General features: G+C 51.5%; 1 protein-coding gene across 2 annotated transcripts in view; it reads left to right on the top strand.

Annotated features, from left to right (window-relative positions):
- DENND2A (DENN domain containing 2A) overlaps positions 1–17,904 on the top strand; it is a 35,662-nt gene extending 17,758 nt beyond the window's left edge. For both annotated transcript variants that reach the window (XM_086467928.1, XM_009953532.2), the window contains exons 10-19: positions 170–239; positions 868–945; positions 1,445–1,585; positions 3,741–3,889; positions 12,194–12,371; positions 13,191–13,232; positions 14,804–14,921; positions 15,536–15,775; positions 16,876–16,962; positions 17,873–17,904. In XM_086467928.1, the coding sequence (XP_086324054.1) occupies positions 170–239; positions 868–945; positions 1,445–1,585; positions 3,741–3,889; positions 12,194–12,371; positions 13,191–13,232; positions 14,804–14,921; positions 15,536–15,775; positions 16,876–16,962; positions 17,873–17,904 (1,135 nt within the window). The remainder of the gene's footprint in view (positions 1–169; positions 240–867; positions 946–1,444; positions 1,586–3,740; positions 3,890–12,193; positions 12,372–13,190; positions 13,233–14,803; positions 14,922–15,535; positions 15,776–16,875; positions 16,963–17,872) is intronic.
- The last annotated feature ends 7,053 nt before the right edge of the window (positions 17,905–24,957 follow it).

A 24,957-nucleotide genomic window follows, 5' to 3' on the forward strand; every position in this document is an offset into this window, starting at 1 on the left:
TAGATATCAAACTAATTAAATATGAGAGCTGTTATGGCAGAAAATTGGGCAGAGCCCTGAGAGGTTTGTATTGGAAATGCAAAAATATTGTGGGTTTATTGGATTTGTGTATCAAAGACTTTTAATGTGGGTGATAGGTATCTTGTCATTCTTGTTTCTCTTTCTGTAGTGAGACGTTCTCATTTGTCCTGACGGGAGAAGATGGAAGCAGGCGATTTGGATACTGTAGGAGGCTGCTGGTAATTATGTCTGGTTTTTTTCTTTTCCTAGAGATGCAGCCTTCTGTGGGGTTGGTGTTACTGGCACCTGCTCTGGAAAGTGGAAAGCTACTGCTCTTCTCTTGCAGCATGGAAAGAAAGAGCGTTGGCAGAGCAGCTTTGCTCTCTGCTACTCTGCTCAGTGCCAAAGTCCTTCTCTGAGTACCATCCTCCACTCCAGGCAGAGCTGTTTTACCTTTTCTTTACACTGGTGCTTCATGTTATGACCATAGACTGTTGTTTCACCCCTAAGCTGAAGATAGGGTTTGTCTCCCTTGGGTTCAGATAGCTACTAAACAGTTGTCTAAACCTGTGCTGGTCCTGTAGGCTGGGAACTGTCTCTGTAGAGCAATCTACCCTGTCTTAGTCATTTGATTTAGGAGGGTTGGGACCACACTGTGGATATGCCCATTTCTCCCCGCTGTTTCTAGCTTACCAGGGTTTGAGCCAGACTTAAAGTATTGTCATCAGCAGCATGCTGTCAAATGTCTGCCAGTTTCTGAGCCAGCCAGCCTGCAGAACCAAAAGACTGGTTGCTCTATCTTCACAGCATTTATAACTGACATTTTCCTGGTGGTTTTTGTGTGTGTATTTCTGTTTGTCTTGAAAGCCCAGTGGGAAAGGGAAGCGTCTCCCAGAAGTTTACTGCATTGTGAGTCGCCTTGGATGCTTCAATCTCTTCTCTAAGGTGAGCAGGGAGAGAGAGGGAATTTGTGCTGTAGGCCAAGAGGGATCTGAAAGTGAAGTCACCACCAGAAGAATGGGGATCAGGGAAGCTGATGGCTGAAGAAAGGGCCTGAAATGGTGTTGGCAAGGCAACCACATGCTGATTCCAGAACCTAGCAAAAACACAGTTGAAAGGAAATCTACGTTGTCAGCTGTTGCCTTCTTCCTTCACCAGAACTACCAGAACACAAGCACCAAGAGATTAAAAGGTGGAGTTCTGACTCCGAGGGTCTTGGGGAGTTTGAAATCGTAAGCTTTCCAGTGACCTCAGTGGAGCTGGGTTCCTCTCGCGGAAGGAAATTAAGGATCCTCAATTGCACCTCTAAATTCTTCCTTACTATTCAAGGCTTCATGTCGATGCTGGGTTAAGGAGAGAATGTAGATGCTGGTGCACTTCATAGCTGGTGTTACCTCCGTCCTCCTGATTTACATGTTTCTGTGTCTTCATGCCTTTATTTCAGATCTTGGATGAGGTTGAGAAGAGACGAGGCATTTCCCCAGCCTTGGTGCAGCCTCTCATGAGGAGTGTCATGGAGGCACCTTTCCCAGCTTTGGGACGTACAATTACCGTCAAGAACTTCTTGCCGGGCTCAGGAACGGAGGTAAAGACGCTGCTCTAGGGAGGAGGAGACTTAGGCCAGCAAATGGTGCAGGGCTGGCAACTGACAGCTGGGACTGTGACATAGCACTGGGGATCTTCGAGGACAGATTGTCTGGCACCTGTGGGGCGGGGGAAGCTCAGGTAAGGGACCCAGAGGGGTTGGCAGGGAGGCTCTTCCAGTGGCCATTGGAAAGGAAATCAAATGGTAAAGATGAAGATGAGGACACATTAGCTGTGCTAATATGGCAAAATGAAACGGGGCATCAGCCTTGAGGCCAAGTGGCAAATACTGGCGGACCTCACGCTGCAGAGCATATGACCCTGGATCTGCTCGAGGCCCCTCACACTTAACTTCCTGAAGAGAGGATTCATAGCGTGTGCTCCAGCGTCCTTGATACAGAACCACTGTTCGTGTGGGACAGGCACAGGGTTCTGGTGAAAAAATACCCGAAACCACACAAGGACAACGTTGCAGCCTTTCAGAATGGCATTTTCACAGCATGGAGTTGAGGGTATGTGGTGCATCTCCCACAGTGTGGTGTGAGGACAGTGAGAGGGTTTTGGGGGCAGCATTGAAGGACTGTGGGTGGGTGGAGGGAGCCCAGTTGAACATAATCGTGTTGGGCTTGGTATGCCTTGAATGTGAGAGAAAGTGAGCGAGTTGATAGAGGTTGTGTCTGAGGGCTTTCAGCATAGCACTACATGATGACATTCTCCTCAACCAAACTGAAAACAGTCCAAATGGAATGAAATTACTGCAGAGCACATGCATAGCTGGTTAAAAATCTGCTGTTGAGGAGCAGAGTCCCAATGGTGTGCTGTCGGGCTGTGAGATTGTTTTGGCTGTTTTGATTCTAGGATCCTTAATGTTCATTAATTGTCAGGTTGATCGCATAAACCCCACCTTTACACAATGGGTCGATGACAGCCTTGGGATGGTTTGCAGGCACTTTGGAGAGTAAAGGATTAAAATTCAAAATGACCTTGCTAAATTGAAGGTTCGGTCTGAAATTCAGTACGGACAAGAACAAAATGCTGGGAAGAAGAAATAAGTAGTCTAACACAACATGGAAGTAACTGAGTGAGCAACAGTACTTCAGAAAAGGATCTGGTGATGTAGTGGGACAAAAAGGGAGCAGAAGTAACAGTATAGTATTATTTAGACAAAATCCTGCATTGCAGAAGAAAGTGAGGGGATGAATAATAAATGAAAGCATTTTTTTCGGCATTGGTGGAATTTATTTAGAGTATAATTTTCAAAAAAAATATGAACACTAGGAGAAAACCCAGGAAAAGTAGTTCCACTTGCTAAGTGGTTTAGAAAATACAGGCAAAGTTTGAGAATATTGTTTGCTTAATATAGAAAACAAAGGACAAAGGAGGAGATGTGACAATAACCTTCCAATATATGAGAAGTTTCCTGCAGAGAGAAAGGTGACTGATTGCTCTGAGTGTTTACTGACAGTAAGACAAGTAGTAGTTGAAGTAAGTTGACATGGAGATGTTTCAGCTGCAGGCTTGGTGTTGGTCAGGGCAGTTCAGAAGTAGTGTAATTTTCTTGTGGGATTTATGAACTATCTGGTATTGGAGGCTTTCAAGGACAATTTAGATAAGTCTCTGTCTAAGATAAGGAGTATGAAGTGCTAAGGTGCTGTGACAGGAATTGTTTAAGTAGATATGAACAAACAAAATTGCCCACAGGCTGTTCTTTTCTGTAACTGATATAAAAAAAAATTATAGTCAATAGGTTAGGCATCCAGATTCTTGCAGTAAAAAAATAAATAAATTGTAACTGTAAAAATAAGAGTGCAAATTTGAAAGGCTCCAAGCCATTCTGCTGGTTGAATGCCAGAAAGCTTGGAAACCACTCCTAGATGGACACAAACTAGTTTTCCTCCTTATGAAGAGCTGCCTGTCCTCAGGCCGGTGGGGAGAACTTGTGGTTGGTCTCATGCTGTGCCCATTGGAGTGGACTCCCGATCATCTTCAGCTTCATCTGGAAGAAAGGTTGTGGGAGGTAACACAAGGAAAGACTGTTTGAGGGCTTAAAGCTGTGCAGTGTTCGCCAGCAGTCGGTAACGCTTGTTAGCTGTCCCTGCTTGCCACAGTATGGGTGGACAGCAAGAGCTGACCTGTGGTCTTTTTCTTGCCAACAGGTCATCGAGCTGCGGCGGCCTCTTGACTCCAGGCTTGAGCACGTTGATTTCGAGTCCTTGTTCACATCCCTCAGCGTGCGGCACCTGAGCAGAGTCTTTGCCTCCCTGCTTCTGGAAAGGAGGGTGATCTTTATCGCAGACAAGCTCAGGTACGCTCTTGCATTTCCTTAAACAAAATGCTGCCAAGGAAGGGAGGCTGAGAAGACTGGAGCGACTGAGCTCTCTGCTTTGTTCTTTTTTTCTTCTCTGCTCTTTTCCAACTTTGTCTCTGATGTGAGAAGGGCTGTACTTCCCAGGAGTGGGGAACTCAGGCCACGAACCATAATTTTGCTTTGCGGCTTGCTAAAAGCGTGCTGCTTCTTGTCCCCAAGGAGAACCAAATTCCCCTTCCTCCACATGGTTTCAGAGCAGATTCCTGGTACTAAGGTAGCAAACCCCCCTCCTTTTGCTCTGTGGCGCTGCGGTGTTCCCCACTGAGCTGTGCTGGAGTTTCTAGGGATCAAGCCTCAGGCAGAGATCGCCATCCGTTCTGGGTTGTTCCCTGATGTCACAAAGTCTTCTCAAATCTTCAGCTTGTATTTTAATATCAGTTTCTAAAGACTTTTTTCTTGTGGGGGATAAAAGTAAAGGATGCAGTGAGGGGGAATGAGACAGAGGACTTCCCCCTTCTATTTTGAATCTGCTCAATTTGCTTTTTTAGTTATTTTTTTTGTTTGTTTGCTCTGCTAAATTATGAAAATGGACCCAGGTTTCTTTAAGATCTTGTGCAGCTGGTGGCTGGCAGCTCTCCAGCCCTTGAAGCACTTGAGGATTCAGGGAGGAGAGTTCCAAGGCTGGGGAAAGAAAAGCTGCCTGGATGAGTAATGACACTTAGGAGCATGCTCAGGTTTCAGGAGTGTACAATGCCCCTAAGCTGTCTGTTTTCACAACTTCCAGGCAGCAGGCTGCAGCTCTGGGACTGAGTGCTGGGGCAAAGAATGGGGAGGCCCCTTCTACAGGAAAGTGAAGGGAAAAATTTAGCCTGCAGGGATCCGGGGCTCTCCATGGGCAGAGCTCAGGCAGTCTCATCACGGGAATAGGAAGGCTGGAGAGAGGGAAGCTGTAGCATCCAGGCAGCACTGGCTGCTTGCAGGTTTTGGCAGCTGCCTTGGGTCAGAGAGGGGAAGATTGGCCTCTTTATAATCACTGATACATTATATGCGTGGATATTTAGTATTCTGGATTCTTAAGCCACACATTTCATGCAGAGCATTCAGACTTGCACTGAAAATGAGAGAATTCGTCCAAACGCTGTATTTCTACGTAGCTTATATGGTTTATGTGATAGTTTATGATGACAGGCTTTGTTTTCAAAGGTTTTTCTCCTCCTCTGTAGGACAAATTTTACATTTTGAGAAAATCTGTAAGGACACAGATGACATTGTGATCTGTACAGGAGGGCTAGGGGGTAAGAATAAATGGTAGAGAACTTTTTTTTTGTTTAAGGTATCACTTTAGAATGAACCTTTATTTACCAGATCTTTTCCTATCACGTCTTTATATGACAGCACACCTCCATGTTCTCTGAGCATGGTGTGTATTACAGAGTATCTCTAATTCCAAGGACTTCCATGGGTTTTGGTGGGTTTTTTTTCCCCTGTATCTTTTGTCTGTATATCCAGGGTGTCCTTAGGAATGAGTGCATCTGCCTATAGAAGAGAATGGGTGAGCATTATGGAATTATAGCTTCCAGAATCTCTAAATATACCATAAACAGCTTGCTTCTCTGAAAAAAGAATTGCCATGTTTTAAAGATCCAGGGTCTGTTAGGCCACAGGGCTCAGACTCAAATATTCACCGTAGATTTGCAAGCTCTCTACAAGACTTTTTTGATGTTTTTAAGAAGACCTTGCTCTGAGCAATTTCAGGAGAGTCTTTTCCTGCAACGAAATACAAAGTTTCTCTGGCTGTCATCTTTGTGGAGAGAAAAACTTGAAAAACAGAAAACAAAGAAAATAACTCTCAAAATTAACTAAACTATTGTATGTTAATCCAGCCCAGTGACATGACTACACTGGATTGGTGACCCTTTCATAAGGTAAACAGTGTCTTTTACTTGTTGGTAGAAATTCCATGTTCTGAAAGCTGTTGGTATGTAGATACAGGATCTTCTGTCCAAATGATACTTTTCCTGGGACAGGAACACGTTGAACTCAATGAATATTAAGTAGTATTTACTGCAGGGTTCAAAATGCCAATTTCAGAGGAAAGAAAAGAAATGCTTTTTGGCAACAGCTTAAGAGAAGGAAAAAAAAAAACGGTAAAAGCAGCTGTTGGAAACTGCTCAGAGGTTAGGAATGCTAGAAATAATCCAGCTGACACGGATTAACGGGGAGACTGCAGGTGACATGGTGAAAGATGCATAATAAATTACATTTATCATTCATCTTTGCAGTTCTTCATGTGGGCACTATCAATAATAATCTGTATGTGTGTGTAAAGGTGTGTCTGGGTGTGAGTGTCAGAGAAAACCATGTTTGCTATTTCCTTATGTCTTTTAATTGCTATAAAATCAGTCTGTGGGAAAAGAAAGCTAAAAGGTCTCTTGCCAAATACTGTGAGAACTGTGAAGTGTTTTCAAGCTGAGCCAAAAAATGCATCTAACAAGTGTACAGCAAGTGAAACACTTTGTCTTTTCCATCTTTAGAATGAACATTGAATGTTTTTTAAAGACCTGTCAATCCAAAGCTTGGCAGCGGAAAAGGAAAGAATTTGGTTTACTAGTTTTTGGGTTTGTTTTTTTTTTTCCCCTCTATCGCTGTGGAAACTGGATACATCGCCTCGCAACCCAAGAAAATGACTTTGTTAAAACTATGTTGGTCTGAGTAGTCTACTCTAGCTTTTGTTTGCTCCTGCACTGTAAACTTTAGTCCTGGGTTGTGGAGGCCATGGCATGGGTTAGGCACTGCAATACGAGAGCTGCTTTTGTTTCCAAGTGATGCTGCCTGGCACGCAGCTTGAGGCACTGGAGACCAACCTTTTAGAATGCCTCTTCCAAATAAAAGTGCCTTGATTTCACAAGACACCCAGAGCTGGGCAGTTTTTACTGGCCTGAGGGGCAGATGTGTTAGATTCAGAGGGCTTTTTAAATCAGGAAAACTTACGCGGGCTGAAAATCAAGGCCCTGTTTTTCCAGATCTCCTCAAAAGCCTGTTGCGGATCTGACCAACTTGAGCAATTGCCTCTGTCCCTGCCAGAAACCACAGCTGTGTCAACAACACAAAGTGGTCATTGTTATCAAAGGCAGATCTCAAAGAATTAGAGTAGACACTTTAAATGTGGTCATCCCCAGTAAAAGGTAATTAATTATCAAAAAGAAGCCTCTTCCGTGTGCTGCAAAAACAAACCCGGGACTGTGAATCCCAGCCTCCCAGGTTTCTCCTTTTTGTATTGTGGTTAGGGAGAAGAAGAAACCCAAGGCTGAAGTTTGGATGTCAGGTAATAAATAGCATTTGTTTCTTCAGAGCTGGCTTCTTCACCTGCACTAACCTGCCATTTCGGTGGGAGGCAGTGATGGTCCCCACCACTGGTGGAACTTGACGTCCCCCCGGCGGGATTTGCAGCAATGCTGTGCAGAGTCACGGGACAATGTTTGGAAGCTCCTGCGCCTGTTCAGTATTGTAAACCAGATCTGTGATCCGTCATAAGTAAATCCAGATGTGGCACAGTGTCAGAAATCCAAAGGTGTTTGTAAAATGAATCCTACTGTAGCAGAGCTTATAAAAAAGAAAAAACCCACATCATCAAACCATCTTAAATTGCCAAATGCCAGCATATTTTCAGCAGTTTGGTTAGTGCAGGGAGCAAAGGGCTTCCTGGCATTAAACTCCAAAAGGCTGATTGATTCAATAGTGTTTTTCAGAAATCATGGAGTATCCTAAACCCAAAGAGGGATTCAGCTTGGGGGGGGGGGGGGGGGTGTTAGCATAAGTGCTTGCCTTTGGAGTGGAAAGCTGGAAACCCTGTTGTCAGTCTAAAGTTTGGGAGGAAAGCTGGAAACCCTGTTGTCAGTCTAAAGTTTGGGAGGAAAGCAACCAAACTGAGCAGCCAGTATCCTTCCTTAGAAGCTGTTGCAAGTTGTCAAGGTGTTTCTTTAGAGCAAGTCAAGCAAAATTTCCCAGGAGAGGCAGAGAAGTTTCTGTGTTCAGATGCTGTGTTGGCCACCTCTGTTCAAGGTGGCTACCAAGAAGCAGCAGCTTCACAGGGTGCTGTGTGGTAGGTTTTTGCATGGGATGCTGTGCGGTGGGAAGGCCTGTTGTTCGAGTAAAGTTGCTGCAATGTGATTGTTCTGGCCAAGGGAGTGCTCAGCCAGAGAGACCTGTGTGTCGACCTGTGTCCAAATCAACCCTTTACAGAGGGATCTGACATGGTTCTTTGTGTTCATCTGGCGATATCTCAGTCTCTCCTGCAAGCTCCTGTGCAAATGACATCAGACATGCAGCTCAGCCATGTTCCTACAGGAGGCTGAATGAACCCATGAAAATGTGCTCAGGATCTTGAAAGTGTACTTTAAAGATCTACAGGATTTTCAGGGTTACTGTTGAGACTGAAAGCCTTAAGAAGTGGTGTCTGTGTCCCATTTGAACAACTGGCATTGAACTTCTGTGGCCTGAGGATAGTGCCTGGCAATCCTCAGAGCACGCTGCAATTACACTGGGTAGACCTCTTCGTTCCTGGTGGCATCTGAAGTGCACCAAGCAAAACACAGCACCCTGGGTCAGTATTATTCCAATGGCAGCAGTCATCATGATGGTTATGGTGCGTGTATCCTGGGATATCAGGATGTCAGCAGGGACACTGGCTGTAGCTACCCAAAGGCATTGGCTGCCTGTTTGGTATAAGAGCCCTCAAAGGGCTGACCGACACTGAGGTAGTCCTTTGAGAGTGCATTAAACTGCTCTGGTTGTGTTCTGCACATCAACTGTGGTTGACGCTGTGCACATGTCAGAAAGAGGCATCCATCTGAACAGTGCCCAGAACTTCGGTGGCTGTATTCACCTTCTACACAGACAGGTACCGGCTGTATTAAGACTGTGGTGAGTTTGGGCAGTCTCCCCCGTTGCTGCTGGCTGAAGAGCACACGGTCACATGGATGGCATAAAGGGAATTGATCGTACCAGATTCTTTTGCAAGGCTCAGTTAGCTGTGGTGTGAATCCGCAGTCCCTTAGTGCTTGTTGCAGTGCTATATGCAAGAGAAGGAGGGAGCTTAGGCTTCAGTCATTCCAAAGGACTGAGGATCTGCTGGGCTCCTGGTGAGCTGCAGCTCCCTGAGACTATCTGCAGAGCAAGTCTGACGGACTCACATGTGGAAGAGACATCTCCGTGTTACCTCCTCTGTATCCATCTCTGAACTGCTTTGCCTTCAAAGGAGGCTCACGGACCTCAACACTGTTAGTACTGTTACCTGAAAATGTCTTCCACGGTGAGAAATGTTTCAGAGCAGAGATCACTAGGATTCATCCTGGAGGCGATGAGGCATTCGCAGATGGAAGGGTGGAAGGGGAAGCTATCTTTATTTCCCACTGCGTGGGGCATACAATATCAGACTTACAGCTCTGTCTGTGACTTCCACTAACTGGACCTCAGCCATCTTTCCTCCCACTTAATCTCTCACGTACCATGTGTACTCGCTGGGACTTGAGAGCAGGGTTGAGGGAAGAACAAGCCACCATAAATATAGTAGGAGACAGCATGCCATAATATCTCACCATGCCATAAATAACTGTGTACTTCAGCTGCTTGCTGTTCCTCTGTGGAGCTACCTAGAATCACACAGATTTTTCCATTGGTTTTCAAGTGCTGCTGATGAAGTCAGTTTCCACCTTTAGGCAGGGAAGTTGGATGTGCCTTCAAGATTGAGGATTTCTGACAAAGGTAAAACTTCTAACACTTCCACATTCAACCTCTCCTCAAAGAAGAGGAACTCCAGTGGTGGTGGTCTAAGGGTAATGCCACAGTGCTGCACACAAGTGATGGAAGGAGGTCTTCCAGCTTTCACCATCATGCTGCTGCTGTTACTTGAGGATATAATCAGTCGGAAATTGAGGAGTGGAAAATATGCTCTGCAGAAATGGAGGGGAAGAGAAGCCTCTGCTTTTGCATCAGCTAACATGGCCGGAAGTGTTTAGGTGTACAAGTAGCACAGCCTCAAAGGAGACAGTTTTTAAAGGATCTCCTTAACTTGGAGTACACTTTTTAAGATGGCACATTCACTTTGGTTGCAGTTCCTTTCAAGATTAGCTTGTATGAAAGATACAAGAAAAATAATCTACACTGATATTGTTCCTGCATTTTTTCTGGGTTTTGAGGGTTTTTTTGGTAAATGTTCCTGTTTCTTACCAGCTCTGTGTTTTCTCATTATTTTAATTTTGTTTCTCTCAGACTCGTTATCTACCTTGCATGTGTGGCAGACACAGCAAAACATGGGCTTGCTGATGAGGGCAGGCACAGCTTGAGAGCAGCCACAGAGGGGCAGCCAGCAGGAATGAATGCAGAGAAGGGAGGGGGATACTCTAAGACCTTCCTAAACAAGGATGTGGAACTGAGGGGTTTTCCCATTTAAAGGCTTATGGCTAGTGACATACCAGTCTGTGACACATCCTCTGAAGGGTACTCCTCTGTTTTTATAGAGTACCCCTTAAGAAAAGACAAGCCTTTGGGAGCACAGGGAGAGGAAACTGCCCCGATCTTCTGAAGAGGCTTCCTCAGTGCGCACGTCCCAGGCATGCCTCCCAAGTGCCCGTTCCCTACCTGTAGCAGTCCTAGATATAATTTTCACGTTAAGCAGATTCCATTCTCTCCCCTGGGATTTACTTAGCTCCAAAAAGTGTTTAATGATGTTGACTGCCTGATTTCTTCATACAGTCACACTGATGTCCCAGCAACCACGACTGTGTTCTGCTAAACTGAACTTACCTGCTGAAAGCCAGCCAGCTGTAGCCCAGCCACGCCGCTCTGCTCAGCATGTGTTAGCCTTACAGCACAGGATTCAAATCCACCAGGCTTAGCTGGAGTGAGGGGGTGAGGGAAACCAGGCTTCACTTTTCAGAGAGAGCTCGAGTGCACACCCATCAAACCCCTTCCCACTCAAGTCAGCAATAAACTGCCAGATCCGGGTTGCTGAGTGTAAATTCCCCCGTGGAGTTTAACAGGAGCCAGCTGGGCGTCCTTCCTCGGAGACATGACTCTTCCTGGCCACATCAGCCTCCCTCCCCTCCTCCAGCCTTTTGAGACCTGGATGCTAGTAAAACAAAATGACGTTATATACGTGGTTTATAGCAGCGAGCCTCCCCCCTCCCATGATGCATACAGATGCTTCCAGACCCAGAATGGATGAGTAACTGGTGCCCTGTGGCGAGCTCCACCATGTCTGATTGCAGACCCTGCCTGCCTCCTGCCAGAGGGCTGATGGGGTATCTGAACAGACCCTCTTGCAAGTTGTCAGCAAAGGCACTTACAGCCAAGCTGCTGGTGGCATTTGAAGGGGCAAGAAGGAAGGCTGTGGTCCCATGAGCCACGGGCAGCTTCCTACAGAGGCCGGCCGTGTGCTCCCCTCCTGGAATTTCGCTCTCCCATGTCTCTGAGTAGCCTTGGCAAGACTCACGGGCTGCAGGGTGCCTGGCTAGCCTCAGCTGGAGACCACTGCCTTCCTCCTTCCCCTGTGCTCTGGCATAGCTGCTAGGAGCTATCAGTATGATTGAGACCACCAGAAAAGCACACTGTTGGCATGTGATTGCTTCTGCTAAGGGTTGCCCAAAGGCAAAGCCTGTGTGCTGCGCAGCTAGCAGGCCAAGGGGCAGGGGTGGACCATGGCTGGAATGACCTGCAGGAACACCTGGGGACCTTGTGGCTGCAGGTTGTGCACAGGGCTTTGCCAGGGGTCTGAGCAGGCCTTGACAAAGCTGAGAGTATGGCTAGCAGGTAAGTGGGCCACAGTGCAGCCCAACAGATAGCTGCTGTAGTGGCAGAGCTGTCTTCTGCACCCCACGGCTGTGTGGTGTCTGCGCTGGACAGTATAGCCCCTGTGCGTTCAGACCTGGGGCTTTCCCTGGGCACAGCCACAAAGGCACGCTGTGGGAAAATAAACTCATTTCCCTAATGAAAGGCAGAGGCATGGAAGACACCATGTCTGTCTGATATTTCCCATCAGGGCACTGGAGTAGCAGATGCTGGATTCGGTGAGACCTGTCTCATCGCATGCACATGGGCCAGGATCATCTTTTGTAACCTGGGCTCCTACCTCAAGTTATTGCTCCTGAAGCTGAAAAATGGTGTCAGAAATCTGGGAGAGCCCCTAGTAATTACAGAGATCAATCAGGGAACAATTGAAAGAGCCCTGATTTCTAGGAAGCACCACTTATCTGACTTGACTGACAACCAGCCATTGCCCTTGGTTGTGTTTTCTTCTTCCAGCACTCTCTCCAAGTGTTGCCACGCCACAGTGGCCCTACTGTACCCCTTCACCTGGCAGCACACCTACATCCCCGTGCTGCCGCCTTCCATGATTGACATAGTGTGCTCGCCCACCCCCTTCCTCATCGGCCTGCTCTCCAGCTCCCTGCCCCGCCTGAAGGAGCTCCCAGTGGAGGAGGTGAGCCATGCACCCACACCGCAGCCTTGCTCGCACTTACTTCTGGTGGGCAGAGTTGTCTTCCGTCCTGGAAAGGCTGCTCTTGAGAGCCTGCCTTGGCAGCTGGCAGCGTCAAGGGGCCGAGCTCTCGTCCTCTGGCTCTTGCAAGCGTGGGGTGAGGGAGGAGGCGGACATCCCCTGGGGAGGCAGAGGTCTGCGCTCTGCCTTGTCCGCAGCTTGGGAAGGTGGCGGGCTGGGAATCTCCCACCATGGGCCTGCTGTAGGTAGAAGATGATTTTATTAAAGTTTCTGTTGGTTTCTGCGTAGTGCTGTCGAGGGGCTAAGCACAAAGTCTGCCAGGCTTGGAGTATGAATGCTACAGATTGGCCAGGATAGCTCCCCCTCTGATTAACACAGACATCTAAGGAAAGCACTAAATAATTAAGAACCAGATTCATGGTGCACAAGGGTGAACACAGCAAGACTGAACTTGGTCGGGGAGGCATTTCCCTCCCTGCCCACCCAGGTGACAGCAGTGCAGCCCACAGGGAGAAAAGATGAAGCTCTGACCCTGACATGGCAGTGAGGAGTGGTGGGCCGGGCTTGGAGCACGGCCTGCTGTTGTCCAAGCTGTTCTGTGGCTTGTGGCGATGTCGTTAGAAAGCCACAACAAGGGCTCTGCTCTTGGCTCGTGTGCTGGGGCCTCCTCCAGCTGCAGTGGTGGGTAGGAGAAGCGGGGGCAGGGCCAAAGCGTTTCCTCCAGAGCAGTTATAGATTAAAATACACTTTGATGATGGAAATAGTGACTTCCTCTTTTTATTCTTGCTCTTTCGCTCTTAGGTCCTCGTCGTTGACCTTGTAAATAACCGGTTTCTGAGACAGGTGAGCAGAGCTATTTCGTATCCTTCATCTTCTCTCCCCCCCTTTTTCTACCACACCTTAGCTCCATCTGTGTTTGCTGACCTGTCTGGCTGGATGGGTCACTTACTCTCCATGCAAACTGAGGCAGGATTTGTGGCTGGCAGCATTACAGGGGTTGCTGTGTACGTGTGTCATATCAGTGTCCCAAACCGCAGCTGTTGAGGACTGAATCATTGTGCATTATCTCTCTGTTGTTTTTTTTTTAGAGGGGAATTGGTGGCACTTGAGCACTGTGGGTCCTTAAGTGTCATCCCGTAAGGCTGAGGGCAGAGTTGGAAGGCCTTGGCTCAGCACTGTCTGCCGAGGAGCAGCACGGACTCTTCCAGGCTGTGTGTGTCAGTCCATCTCCTATGGTGTACCTGGCCCTGAGTGGGGAAGGGAGCCTTGATGATTTCTTCAAATCCCTCCTGACCTGGGAGCATGTGGTTCCTCACTCCAGTCCTTGCACTGGATGGGTCACAAGTAGGAAGCCGGTACACGGGAGCCTGTATGTTGCTCTGCAGACGAGATTGCCTCCTGATCTTTACTTCCCTTTGTTGTGGAGTGGAGGAGCGGGATACCGAAGGGAAGAGGATAGATAAGCGAACATACTGTGGCACGGGAAGCTAGTTTTGCCCCAGAGCTCTTTGGCAGATCTCTGAGCAGTGCTGGCTGCATCGCTCTCTGCCGTGCCTCGGGCCCCATGGGTAGGATGGGACAAGTGCACCTCCTGCTGCAGGGAGTAGCGTGTGGCTGAAGGCCGCTCCTTCAGTGCAGCTCTCCCTTGCTAGCTACCTTAGCTGCAGGGATATTTTTAATTTGAGGGTGGCAGAGCACTGGAACAGGCTGCCCAGGGAGGTTGTGCAGTCTCCTTCCCTGGAGATATTCAAAACTTGCCTGGACGCAGTCCAGTGTGACCTGCTCTGAGTGATCCTGCTTTGACAGGGGGGTTGGACTAGATGACCTCCAGAGGTCCCTTCCAACCCTGACCGTTCTGTGATTCTGTCCGATCCTGTGATAGGCTTTACCTTGCGCCTCTCTTTTGGCAGTTTAAGCTAAATCACCCTGTCTCAGCCAGGGCTGGTAGGAGCTCACACACAGTCACCAGCAGTTCCTTGGCTTCGTTGCTGTGTGGGAACTCATTACGCCTCTGTAACAGGATCGGTGCCTGAGCAGAGCTGAGCAGGGGGTTGTGCTCACCTGGCTGCCCGCCAGCATTGTTCAGATACATCCTCTTTGTGGTGGTGCAACTGCTTGCAGGCAGACAGTGGGGCCATGGGTGAGCCCGGACTGATAGCCTCTCAGGTCAGACACCTGAAATCCTTCTGGAATAGGGGAATATTTGGGAAAAGACACCCCCTTTCTCTTTCCTTTTGTGCTTTTTGAGAGTCCTGCACTGGGAAGTGCTGGGAAAATGCCAAGCATATTACGCCTTCTCCCTCCTCCTCTCCTCACAGTTCATTTAGTGCTCCCCCTGCCGTGCTGGGGTCGGGATAGGAGCTGGAGGAGGGCAGGAGCCAGCCAGGCCCTGAGGAGGTGGCTTTGTCTTACAGATGGAAGATGAGGACTCCATCCTGCCCCGCAAGCTGCAGGCTGCCCTAGAGCACATTTTGGAGCAGAGGAACGAGCTAGCGAGCGACAAGGAGGAGGGCCCTGTCAATGGCAAGCAGGGTAAAGCACGGTGCCTTTCAGCTTAAAACCACGTCTTTTCCTGCTCCTTTTTCTCCTGTCACTTCGTAGGGGAGAACTAGGCTTGTGTTGAATTTAACACCACAGAAGTTGGAGGTAGGTCAGGATTTTGGTTGAAGCTGTATTAAACGTTCCATTGCACTGGGGACAATTCTCTTTGTGTGAAGAGAAGCGGTACTTGCCCCTTCCTGACTCTGTTCGTCCTTCCCTTACGGCTACAGGGACCACCTGTACTCCTTTCCGAGTGGTCCCACAGGCCTCTCTCTTCTGCTGACCGTGTGAGTGATGCAGGTTCCTCTGGGGGACAGTCCACCCACAGAGCTGCAGTCTCCGAGGTGGCCATGCAGCTCACAGGCAACTGGGCTGAGACAGCTTTTTGGGGGACAGCATGGGCATCTCCATGGTGGCTTTCGAAGTAGTAGCAGCCCGGTCCTCTTCCATGGCAACCACTTCTTAGGATGCTGTCTCTTTTAAGCGGCTTTTTCTACTCAGGCTGGATCTGAAAAAAAAAATAAACAGGGACTTTGTACCCGGGGCTTTTCCTAGCGCATCCTTACAGCACTGTCCTCACCACTGCCTCTTTGTTCTCTCCTCAGAGACCAGCCCTTTGAACGAGGTGGTGTCCGAGGCCTTTGTCCGTTTCTTTGTGGAGATTGTGGGCCACTACTCCCTCTTCCTGACCCCCACCGAGCGGGAGGAGCGGACCCTGCAGCGCGAGGCTTTCCGCAAGTCCGTCTCCTCCAAGAGCCTCCGGCGCTTCCTGGAGGTCTTCATGGAGACGCAGATGTTCGGGGGCTTCATTCAGGAGCGGGAGCTGCGGAAGCAGGGAGTCAGAGGTGAGGGGCTCTGCCTGGGCTCTGCTCCTGTGGAAACTCTGCTGTTGCTTCTGCGGGAGCCAGGAGGTGTTCACCAGCCACCAGCTCCATCCCCAGCGCCATGGCTGAAGGCTGCAGTGTCCGCGCGGGGACACCGGGAGGGAAGTGGTGGAGAAGCACCAGCGCAGGCTGGTGGTTTGTTCTGACATCCCTGCGTGGCCTTCAAGGAGTCACTTGGGGATTTTTTGTTTCTGTTTACTTATCTTCCCAAAGGGGCACATCACCTCATGGGAGTGTGGTGAGACATAGCATTTGCACAGTGCAAGGGCACTGGCTGCTGGAGAAGAGGGGCGCTTTGTGCATCATCTGGTAGTTTCTTGTTGGGGTTGGGGTTACAGGCACGCTTCAGCCCTGCAGTAAGGGACATAAGCAGTATCCTCCATGTGTGTGCCTCTTCATGCCATGTCGAATTCCCATCAGGACCATCACCGAAGGGGTATGCTGCTGGAACCTCATGTCCCCTTGCTCTGTCTAGAGGAAGAACTGGCTGGATTGGTTATGGCTCTTTTGGCTAGGAGAAAATATCGATACTCATGTTTTCTCCCAGAGCTGCCTCTGTTGTTTCATTCCTGTTATCCCACAGTCCTGAGGGATCTAGTGGCAGCTAAAGTTTCTCATCTCTGCTGCTGCTCGGTGCTGGCTTAGCAATTTGCTCCCAAGCACTGATGACACTGGAATAGGTGGCTGAGTAAAAGAGGCTCTGCAGCATGGTAAATCCCGCCTGACGATTTCCCAGATGGTCTCACTTTCTGGACTTAGTTGTGTTCGTAGCACAGAGAACAGAGGTTTTGTTTCTCCCTATGCAAGGTACAAAAGCTCAGTCAGCCTTGCAGTGGTGGGAGAGGAGGTGGTAGCAGGGCTTCTTTGCTGGAGCCCTACAGACATGGCCCTAAGCTGCCGTCCCAGATCCACGCTCACCTGGCGGAGGAGGTGGGGTGGGTTGTTCCCTCTCATGTGCAACAGTTTATTGGTAAGCCAGGATGGTGTGTTTTCAGATGAACGTTCTTACTTTTATTTATAGGGAAGCAAAATAGAAGTTGTTGACTTCTTTCTTTCTGCAGGTCTGTTTGAGGTACGGGCTCAGGAGTACCTGGAAACACTTCCTAGTGGGGAGCAAAGTGGAGTCAATAGGTTCCTGAAAGGCCTAGGTAAGGAACCAGCGAAACTCTTGGCTTCTCAGGAGGCTTAGGCTTCTTGTTGCCTTCAGGTTTGGCAGCAGAGAAGCTGCTGAAGGGTGTCAGGGCTCTGCTAGTGACTGTGCATGGTTTCCTGCAGAGCAGTGCTCTGAGCCTGGAATGATCAGTGCCTGGCCGTGTATCCCTGCTTTGGTGCACTGTTGGCTCTGCCCCCTAGCCTGGAGGCTGGTGGGGAACCAAAGTTTGGGCCATGAGCTATGTCTGTGTCTTCCAAAGCATATGGGTGGGTCTGAGGAGGCAAGGGAGCAACCAGTGTCTTGGGGGTGGTGGATGCAGGTCCTGATGGGGGGCGTGACACAGTCTCCACTGCCTTCAGGTTTGCCCTTAGGGATCAGCGGTGGGAATTGCCCAGGAGTATCCTAAGGTTGAATCTATTTTCCACTGTAAGGGGAGTTAGACGAGAGCTCCAGACTGAGGTTAGAAGTCCTCAATAAGTCATTGGACATCACGGCTGAGAGGTTGATCTTCTGTTCAGATCACATCCCTGGCCCTCTTGTCTTTCCTTGGCCATTTAAGAGCAGCAGTGTCTGTGGGGCTGGTGTGCCGTGCCTCTTACCCACACATGCTCTGGCCAGGTGAGCTTAGTAATACGTTCACCTTCCAGGACCGCGGGGCAAATGGGCTCTGGAGGGTGTGTCTGGGGCCTTGCAGAGTCCCAGTCTGCAGCGCTGCTGCTCCCGGGCGGTGGGCAGGGCTATGGCCTGCTCTGCAGGCACCTGCTTCCACCTTGCAGGGCAGGGGGCTGTGGGTAAGGACCCAGGGTTGGCAGCAGGGGCGATTCTCTGTAGCCCTGCTCGGCCAGTGGGGTGAGGAATGACACTGTCACTGTGGGGAGTCCGTTTTCCTTTCTCTGTCTCTCCAGGTAGCAAAATGAAATTCCTCCACAAAAAGTAAAAGCGAAGCACATCCTCGTTCCGCAGAAGAGAATGACTTTACCATTTAACAGCAATAAATCAGGCTATTACCAACCGTTCCCATTCAGTCTGCTCCCAGGAGCCAACAGCCTGGGGCAAGCTGACCACGGCCGGGATGCGCTCGCACAGACCTGTGGTGCCACAGGAAGATGTGATGACTGCGGGGCTGCCGGGACAGGTTTCTGGATATCTACAGTACCATGCACTGGACCAAGCACTCTCGGAACTCTGCACTGGCATGTTGCAGGCATCCCAGCGTATTGGATCTCTTAGCTAGTCAATTCTTTGTTTTGTTATATTTTTCTATTTATATTGGGGTTAGAACAATTATTAACCGATGACTCTTGCCCTGCCTCCTCTCTGCCTGGTGCTGCAGGAGGCTGAAGCGGGACTCCCACAGGACTGAGCAGGCAAAGCTGAGGCATGGAGGAGGGGAGGAACAGAGGTGTGTGGAAATAGGGCTCTGCAAAGCAAGGACGCTGAGGGCTGCAGGAATGATGTCAGGACTGACCACGAGGAGTTTCCAAGCAAGGGGAGAAGGGTGAGGGGGAACCACTAAACCTACTGAGGACTTGATGGGCCAGCCAGCTCCCTGGGTGGCTGTGTCAGGGGTTCCTGGCACGAGAAGAGGCTTTTCCTTACGCAGTGTAATTAAAAGTGAGTGGTGTAAAAGGTGTGCGGACCCTTGGTGTTTTGGGGAGGGGGATGAGCTGTGTCGGCCCACCCTGGCACCGAGCGTGAGCTGGAGAGGACATCTAGCAGCTGAGCCCTCGCCTTGGCCAAGCCCTTCGCTTCCCCATGAGCCTCGCAGCCCGAGTGGCCTCGTTCCCTCGCCTGGCCACGGGCAGGGGGAGCCCAAAGTGGAGCTCACCTGCAGGGTCTCGCCTGGGAGATCCATCAGAGGGGCTCTCCTCTCCCATCTCGGGTGTTGCTGCTGGGGAGCGCGGTAGGAAGCGGGCAAGGGGAGCGTGCCTGCTGCTGCCTTCTGTGCTCCCGGTTGGGGAGGGGGTAGGACCTCCCGCTCGCCTCTCTGTTTTGGTGGGGAGGAGAGGCGGGGAGGTGTCAGGGGAGGTGTGTGGAGGTTGGGGGCTCTTTTCCAGCTGGTGCAAAAGGTGTTTCGCTTGCACTGCTTGTGAGGGCAGAGTCAAGAGCAGCTTGGAGCATCCTTGGGTCTCCTCTGCTCTTTAGAGAGGAAGCCAGAGGGTAGCTCTGCTGTGGGCCAAAGGGAAATCTCTTCCCCAGTTCATGGGGGGTTGCAGGGTCAGAGCTGCATGTGGGTACCTTTCCTGTGGGCAGTTGTGCTATGCTGAGCTCCACAAGGCTGCCAGAGGTTTTGAAAGTGGTCCGGGTGAGGGGGCTTTCCCGGGTGAGGGGGCTTTCCCAGGTGAGAGGGTCTTGTTGACCAGCAGTGGGGTTCAGAGGAGCTCACCTCTGCTGGGTAACAGAGGGGGAACTGTGAGTCCAGTGCTGCTCTGAATCTTGAAGCCTGCGTTTCCAAAGTTTCATACAGTGGCAGCCACTTCTGTGCTGTGTTTAAGGACAGAGGAAATGGGTTGTGGCGGGAGCAGGCAGCTGGGTGGGTGGAAAGGTGGGGGGGTGAGTGCTTGGAGAGGTCGTGCTTCGCTGGCTCCCAGTGTAGTGGGGCTTGTTATGTCTGTGACATGTGCCGCTATCTGGGGACCAGATACGCTGGGCAAATGGCTCTAGGTGGCCCTGCTTGAGCAGCAGGTTGGCCCAGATGACCTCCAGGGGTCTCTTCCCACCTCAACCCTCCTGTGGGTCTGTGGTGAGCACCATAAATGCTGGACAGGGGGCAGGTAGGGAGCACCTGCATCTCTACGCTCCCCAACTCATGTGTGGGAACAGTTGAAGCAATAGAGGTCAGAGAAGCCAGCGGCATTTCTCACCCACACGCACCCCAAGGGTCAGGCAGGGGGTATCAGGGACTGCCCCTCACGTGTGCTGAGCACACAGCTGAAAATGGACGCTACTTAGAGCCTGGTCTGTCACAGGAGGTGGTGGTGGCGCACCAAAGGAGACTGCAGTGGAGTTCAAGGTGAATCAAATGCTGTGTTTTGGTTTTCTTTCTAAAGTTTTTTTTAATGGTAGCAAAACCGGGGGTATGCAAAGTTGGGATGCACCCACACATGCAAAGGCAGCCAGGATGCCTGCAAAGCTTTGTCGGGTGCTAAATGAAGCTGATCTTGTGGCTCAGCTCAGGCCTCCAGAAGTAGGTGTCCTACATGGTCCCCCACTGCCAAGCCTGTGTCCAGGGGCTCCGTGTTCCCCTTCTCAAGTGGTGTTTCTGACAGCGTGGGACTTCGCCTTCTTCGGTGGGAGCCGTGGTAAGGAGCTGGGCAGGTTTCCCGGGATGCCCGATGCCAACAGGCTCCTTAGCTCAGCTTGAACTTGCGTGTGAGCATGCCAAGATACTGGCAGCTTTACTGCGATTTCCTACTAGCTCAAATGAAAATGGGTTGTGAAGTAGCCCCATTTGTCTCATTTTGGGGGCTCTGTGGCCACTCAGTGCTTTCACTGGCAGCTCTCAGAAAAGAGGGAATCAAGCCTACATAGTGTACAATATCCAGGGGAGGGGATGTTAAAAAGCAGCAGCATGAAAAGTGCAATGAAAGAAACATTTACAGCTGTGTCATTAAGGATTTAAAATGAAACTCGGACAGAGAGCCTTGGTCTCCAGCTGCCGGACAGCCTCTCCAGCTTTATGTCGAGCCGTGTTGCTCTGGGATGAGGAGGGCGCCGTGTCACTCGGGACTCTGGATGCTTTGGAGGAGCCCACCTGTGAAGAAAGGCTGTAAGACTGGCTGTGCTGGGTCTGACCACAGGTCCTCATAGCGCAGTGCCCTCCCATGGAGGCTGCCAGCACCAGATGCCCAGAGAAGACTCTGAACTGAGCACATACACTGGGTATGCCCTATATAATATATATATACACACACACACACTATATGTATACCCAGAACATTGTACTTGCCTACTATACATCCCACACAGCCAGGGGGTTCCCCCACCAGAGCTGATGTTGGTGTGTTTTGTAGCCTTGCACAAGTTTCTTTTCCATGACTGTGTGTACGTGGGTGTAGACAAACATGCTAAGGCAAGAGGCCAGTCTGGGAGCAGTACGGATTTACCAAAGAGTACTGGAGAACCTCCTGGGCTGCACCAAGAGAAGTGTGGCCAGCAGGACAAGGGAGGTGATTCTCCTTCTGTCCTCCACTCTCGTGAGACACCACCTGGAGTACTGCGTTCAGCAGTAACAGAGACGAGGACCTGCTTGAGCAGCTCCAGAGGACAATCAGGGGGCTGGAGGACCTCCCCTGTGAGGACAGTCTGAGAGAGCTGGGGTTGTTCAGCCTGGAGAAGAGAAGGCTCGGGCGAGACCTTATAGCAGCCTTCCAGTGCTTAAAGGGGGCCTGCAGGGAAGGTGGGGAGGGACTCTTGATCAGGGAGGCTAGTGTGGGATGAGGGGTAATGGTTGCAAACTGAAAGAGAGGCGATTTAGATTAGACACTAGGAGGAAATTCTTCACTGTGAGGGTGGTGAGGCACTGGCACAGGTTGCCCAGAGCAGCTGTGGCTGCCCCCTCCCTGGCAGTGTTCAAGGCCAGGTTGGATGGGGCTTTGAGCAACCTGGTCTAGTGGGACGTGTCCCTGCCCATGGCAGGGGGGTGGGAACTAGATGATCTTTAAAGTCCCATTCTATGATTCTACGACACTCACTCTGTGAGGTTAAACATTAAAAGCTGTGATCTCTGCTCCCTGCCAGTCCCTGGTTACTTAAGCAACTCTCACATGCTGACACGAGTAGCTCTGCAGAGCCTAGGATGCCCGGAAGAGCTGCATGTGCTGACTCCCAAGCCACTGGCTAAACCCTGAGCCCGTTCCCCACCTTGGCTTCCCAGCACGGCCTGTTGGTGTCCTGTGAGAGCTCAGGGCTCGAGGTAAATCCCAGCTCTTGCAGAAACTGATGGGAATGACCCCTTCACTATACAGTTGTTCATTCATCACTGATGGTGGCCAGTGCCAGCCAGACAGCCTGTGCAAGTCAAGAGACGAGACCCTGCCCTGCACAGTGTAGGTCCGATCTGGTTTGGAGGGGTGTAGCTGAAGGGCTGTGCTTGCAGGCAGCTGTGCGTGAGGGTCCCTGGTACCAGCAGCGGAGGGGCTTGCAACCTACCTCTCTGCCTGGAGACGGCCTTCAGGTCGCAGGTGCTGGCAGGCAGCTTGCAGGTGTAGAGCCCCAGGCAGCCGCCGCAGTCAGAGGGCTTCTGGCAGGGCCGGGACTGGATGCCGTGGCAGGCGTGCTGTGGAGGGAGGGAGAGCGGTGACAGCAGAGCCGGTGTCCAGCCTTGCCCGGCCCCTGGCCTGGGACCCCCTCCCGGTCACATCTGTGTCATTGCCCAGTGGTCACACTGCTGAGACCCCCAGCCCCAAGGAGCCTGTGCAATAAAGAGGCTCGAAGAGGTGATTTCTGCTCAGGCTTGGGCTGCCTGAGAGCAGCCTCTTGTAAAGTCAGAAGGTTCCCTTTTGGGGTGTGCATGCCCCACAGCTGGTCATTCAGTCATTCTGGGGCAACATGAACTGCTCAGCTCTGGGACTATGCTTGCCAGGGGCTGTCTGCTCCAGCATGCTCAATCTGACAGCAGTGAGATGACTGGGGGTGAGATGAGCTCAAAAGAGTCTCATCTCCCCCAGATGGGCAGGCTGGAGAGGCTCTTGTTAGAAAGCCAAGCCAAGTTGCAGAAGATGATATCATATACTGCGATGAGCATTTGCTGACGGATTTAAAACTGTAAAGTAATGCAGTAAAACCTGCAGTAGTGGGACGAGCTGCTCACCAAGCTATAGAGCAGCAGCTTCATGCAAGGAGCTGGAGAAGCCAGGGCCTGAGGAAGCAGTTTAAGGGCCAGTTCGTTACCACTTTTGGTAGCAAGCACACTAAGCAGCTGGCTCTCACAGCCACAACATCCCCCCCACACACACACACACTGCCTCTGCCCTCTTGCTGCCGCTCCTGCCCCAGCAGAGCATCCCCCAGCACAGCATCACCCGGCACTTCTTGGTTAAAGCAAGTGCTACTTGTGTCCCACTGAAAGGCGGTTTGAGCTTGATAAATGAGGAGTTGCTTGTTTGCGGGATGCTGCGCTGAGCCCACGGAGCAGGTTTCCCGCGGGCTGCGAAGGGCTGTGCCTCCCTCCGGGCAGTGCTGCGAGGAGCTGTGCCCATCGGCGCAGTGAGGGGAGCTTCGTGGTAGCACTGCTGGGGTGGTGAATGCAGGGCTCTGGGGGCCAGGGAGTGTTTCAGGGGCTGGAGCTGGAGCAGGTCTGTCCCTGCAGCTCTGGGGGCAGTACATGGGGACAAGTGCAGCCAGACCTGCGCTTGCCTCCTGAGCTGCTCGCCGCCTGCATGCGGGGTCATCAGCTCTGCTCTAAGCCTCACCAGGTACCAGATGGGGGTTCGGGGTTGTCACTGCCCGTCTCCCTTGTCTGCACCACAAGCCAAGCAGTGCTGTGAGGCCATGTTGTGGCCAGCACTTTCACACTTGGCTCATGAGGAGTGGCCCAAAAGCAGCTTTTCTACCCAGCTCAGCAGCTGCTACTGCTGCCCTCAGTCCTGTCTGCTTTGTATGTCCCCACAGTGCCATGGGGACTGCTGGGCTGCAAGGCTCTGCGTGGGGGTGCTGGAGCTGAGGTGTACGGGGAGGGGGGGGGACACTCGGTTTTGAAGCTGGAGAGCTGGATGAGCTGCTCAGGGAGATCCCACCAACGGGAGGGCAGACGGTAGCAGCCCATGGGTCACTGTGTGGATGCAACAACCCTCTGCCCGGAGGGGAGGTGCCCCCCCGCCAGCCCTGCTTTGTCAAAACCCCAGCCATGGCTGCCTGGCATTGGGGTATAGCCAAACAACTGCAAGTGTTTGGGTGGTAAAACTGCTGGGAGCTCAAGGCTGTGCCGGGAGGGTTCTCTCCTTTCCCTGCGTTGCGGCATGGCGGTGCGTTTTGGGGCTGTCCTGCCTGGTTTGGGTGTCTTTGTGCTGCACAGACCTGCCAGAGCCGCTGCTGGCTCCCTGTTTATAACAAGCGCTGGGGGCCAGCAACATCCCTCCCACCCTGGAGGAACCCACAGAGCTGTGAAGCAGAGGGAAGGACCCATTTCTTCAGCCCCATGCTCTTTGTTAGGCACGCCTAAGGCCATTATGCATGGTCCCTCCATGCCCTGCAGACGAGTCAGCCGGAGGGGCTCACCAAGCTGCCTGACCCCGGTGTCAGGAGTGGGGGGCTGGCACCTCCCCTCACTCCCAGTCCCTCTGCAAACCCTCTGTGCAAACCCTGACCCTTGCTGGCCGAGGGCAGGTTGTGCTTACCGTGTCCCCGTTGAATTTCCCGTGGCCCTTCAGGTGATGGCTCAGCCCTGGGCTCCGGCTGCGGGAGGGCTGTGGTGGGAGCCTCTGGGGCTTGCCGGGAGGGTCCTTCTCACTGCTGCTCAGCGGGGGCTTGGCCATGGCCCTCCTGGGGGACCTGAAGCCAGGGGGAGCCTCTCCCATCACCTTCCACGCACCAGCCGGGGGGCGGCTCCCCTCCGAGCCCTGCCCAGGCAGGTTGTCCCCTCCATCTCCAGGTGGCCGAGGGTCTTCTCCATGGCCCCCTGCTCCTGGCTGCCACCCCAGGGTGCCAGCCCGGCCCCGCAGTGCCTGAGATGGTGCTGGGGCCAAGGAGAGCAGCACCAGGAGGAGCGCAGCGACTGTCAGTGCTGGGCTTTTCATCCTCCAGACCTGGCTTTGCTTGGGGGGGGTCTCCTGCCCGGGCGATGCTGTTGGAGGCGGGAGCAGAGGTGGAAGCTGCCTCTCTTCCCTGCCGCAGGATCCAGACGAAGTCATTTTTATAGTGCAGGGACCTACCCTGGGGGCACAGCTCTTTTCCCCCGCCCCTATTGTGTCCCACCTCCCAGCTTACAAGCAAACCTGGCTGCTTGTGTGGGCCCCGTCCCCCTCCCTTGTGCTCCCAAACGCCCCAGCAC

The sequence above is a fragment of the Leptosomus discolor genome, chromosome 1 (assembly GCF_034619465.1).
Source record: "Leptosomus discolor isolate bLepDis1 chromosome 1, bLepDis1.hap2, whole genome shotgun sequence".
NCBI lineage: Eukaryota > Metazoa > Chordata > Aves > Leptosomiformes > Leptosomidae > Leptosomus > Leptosomus discolor.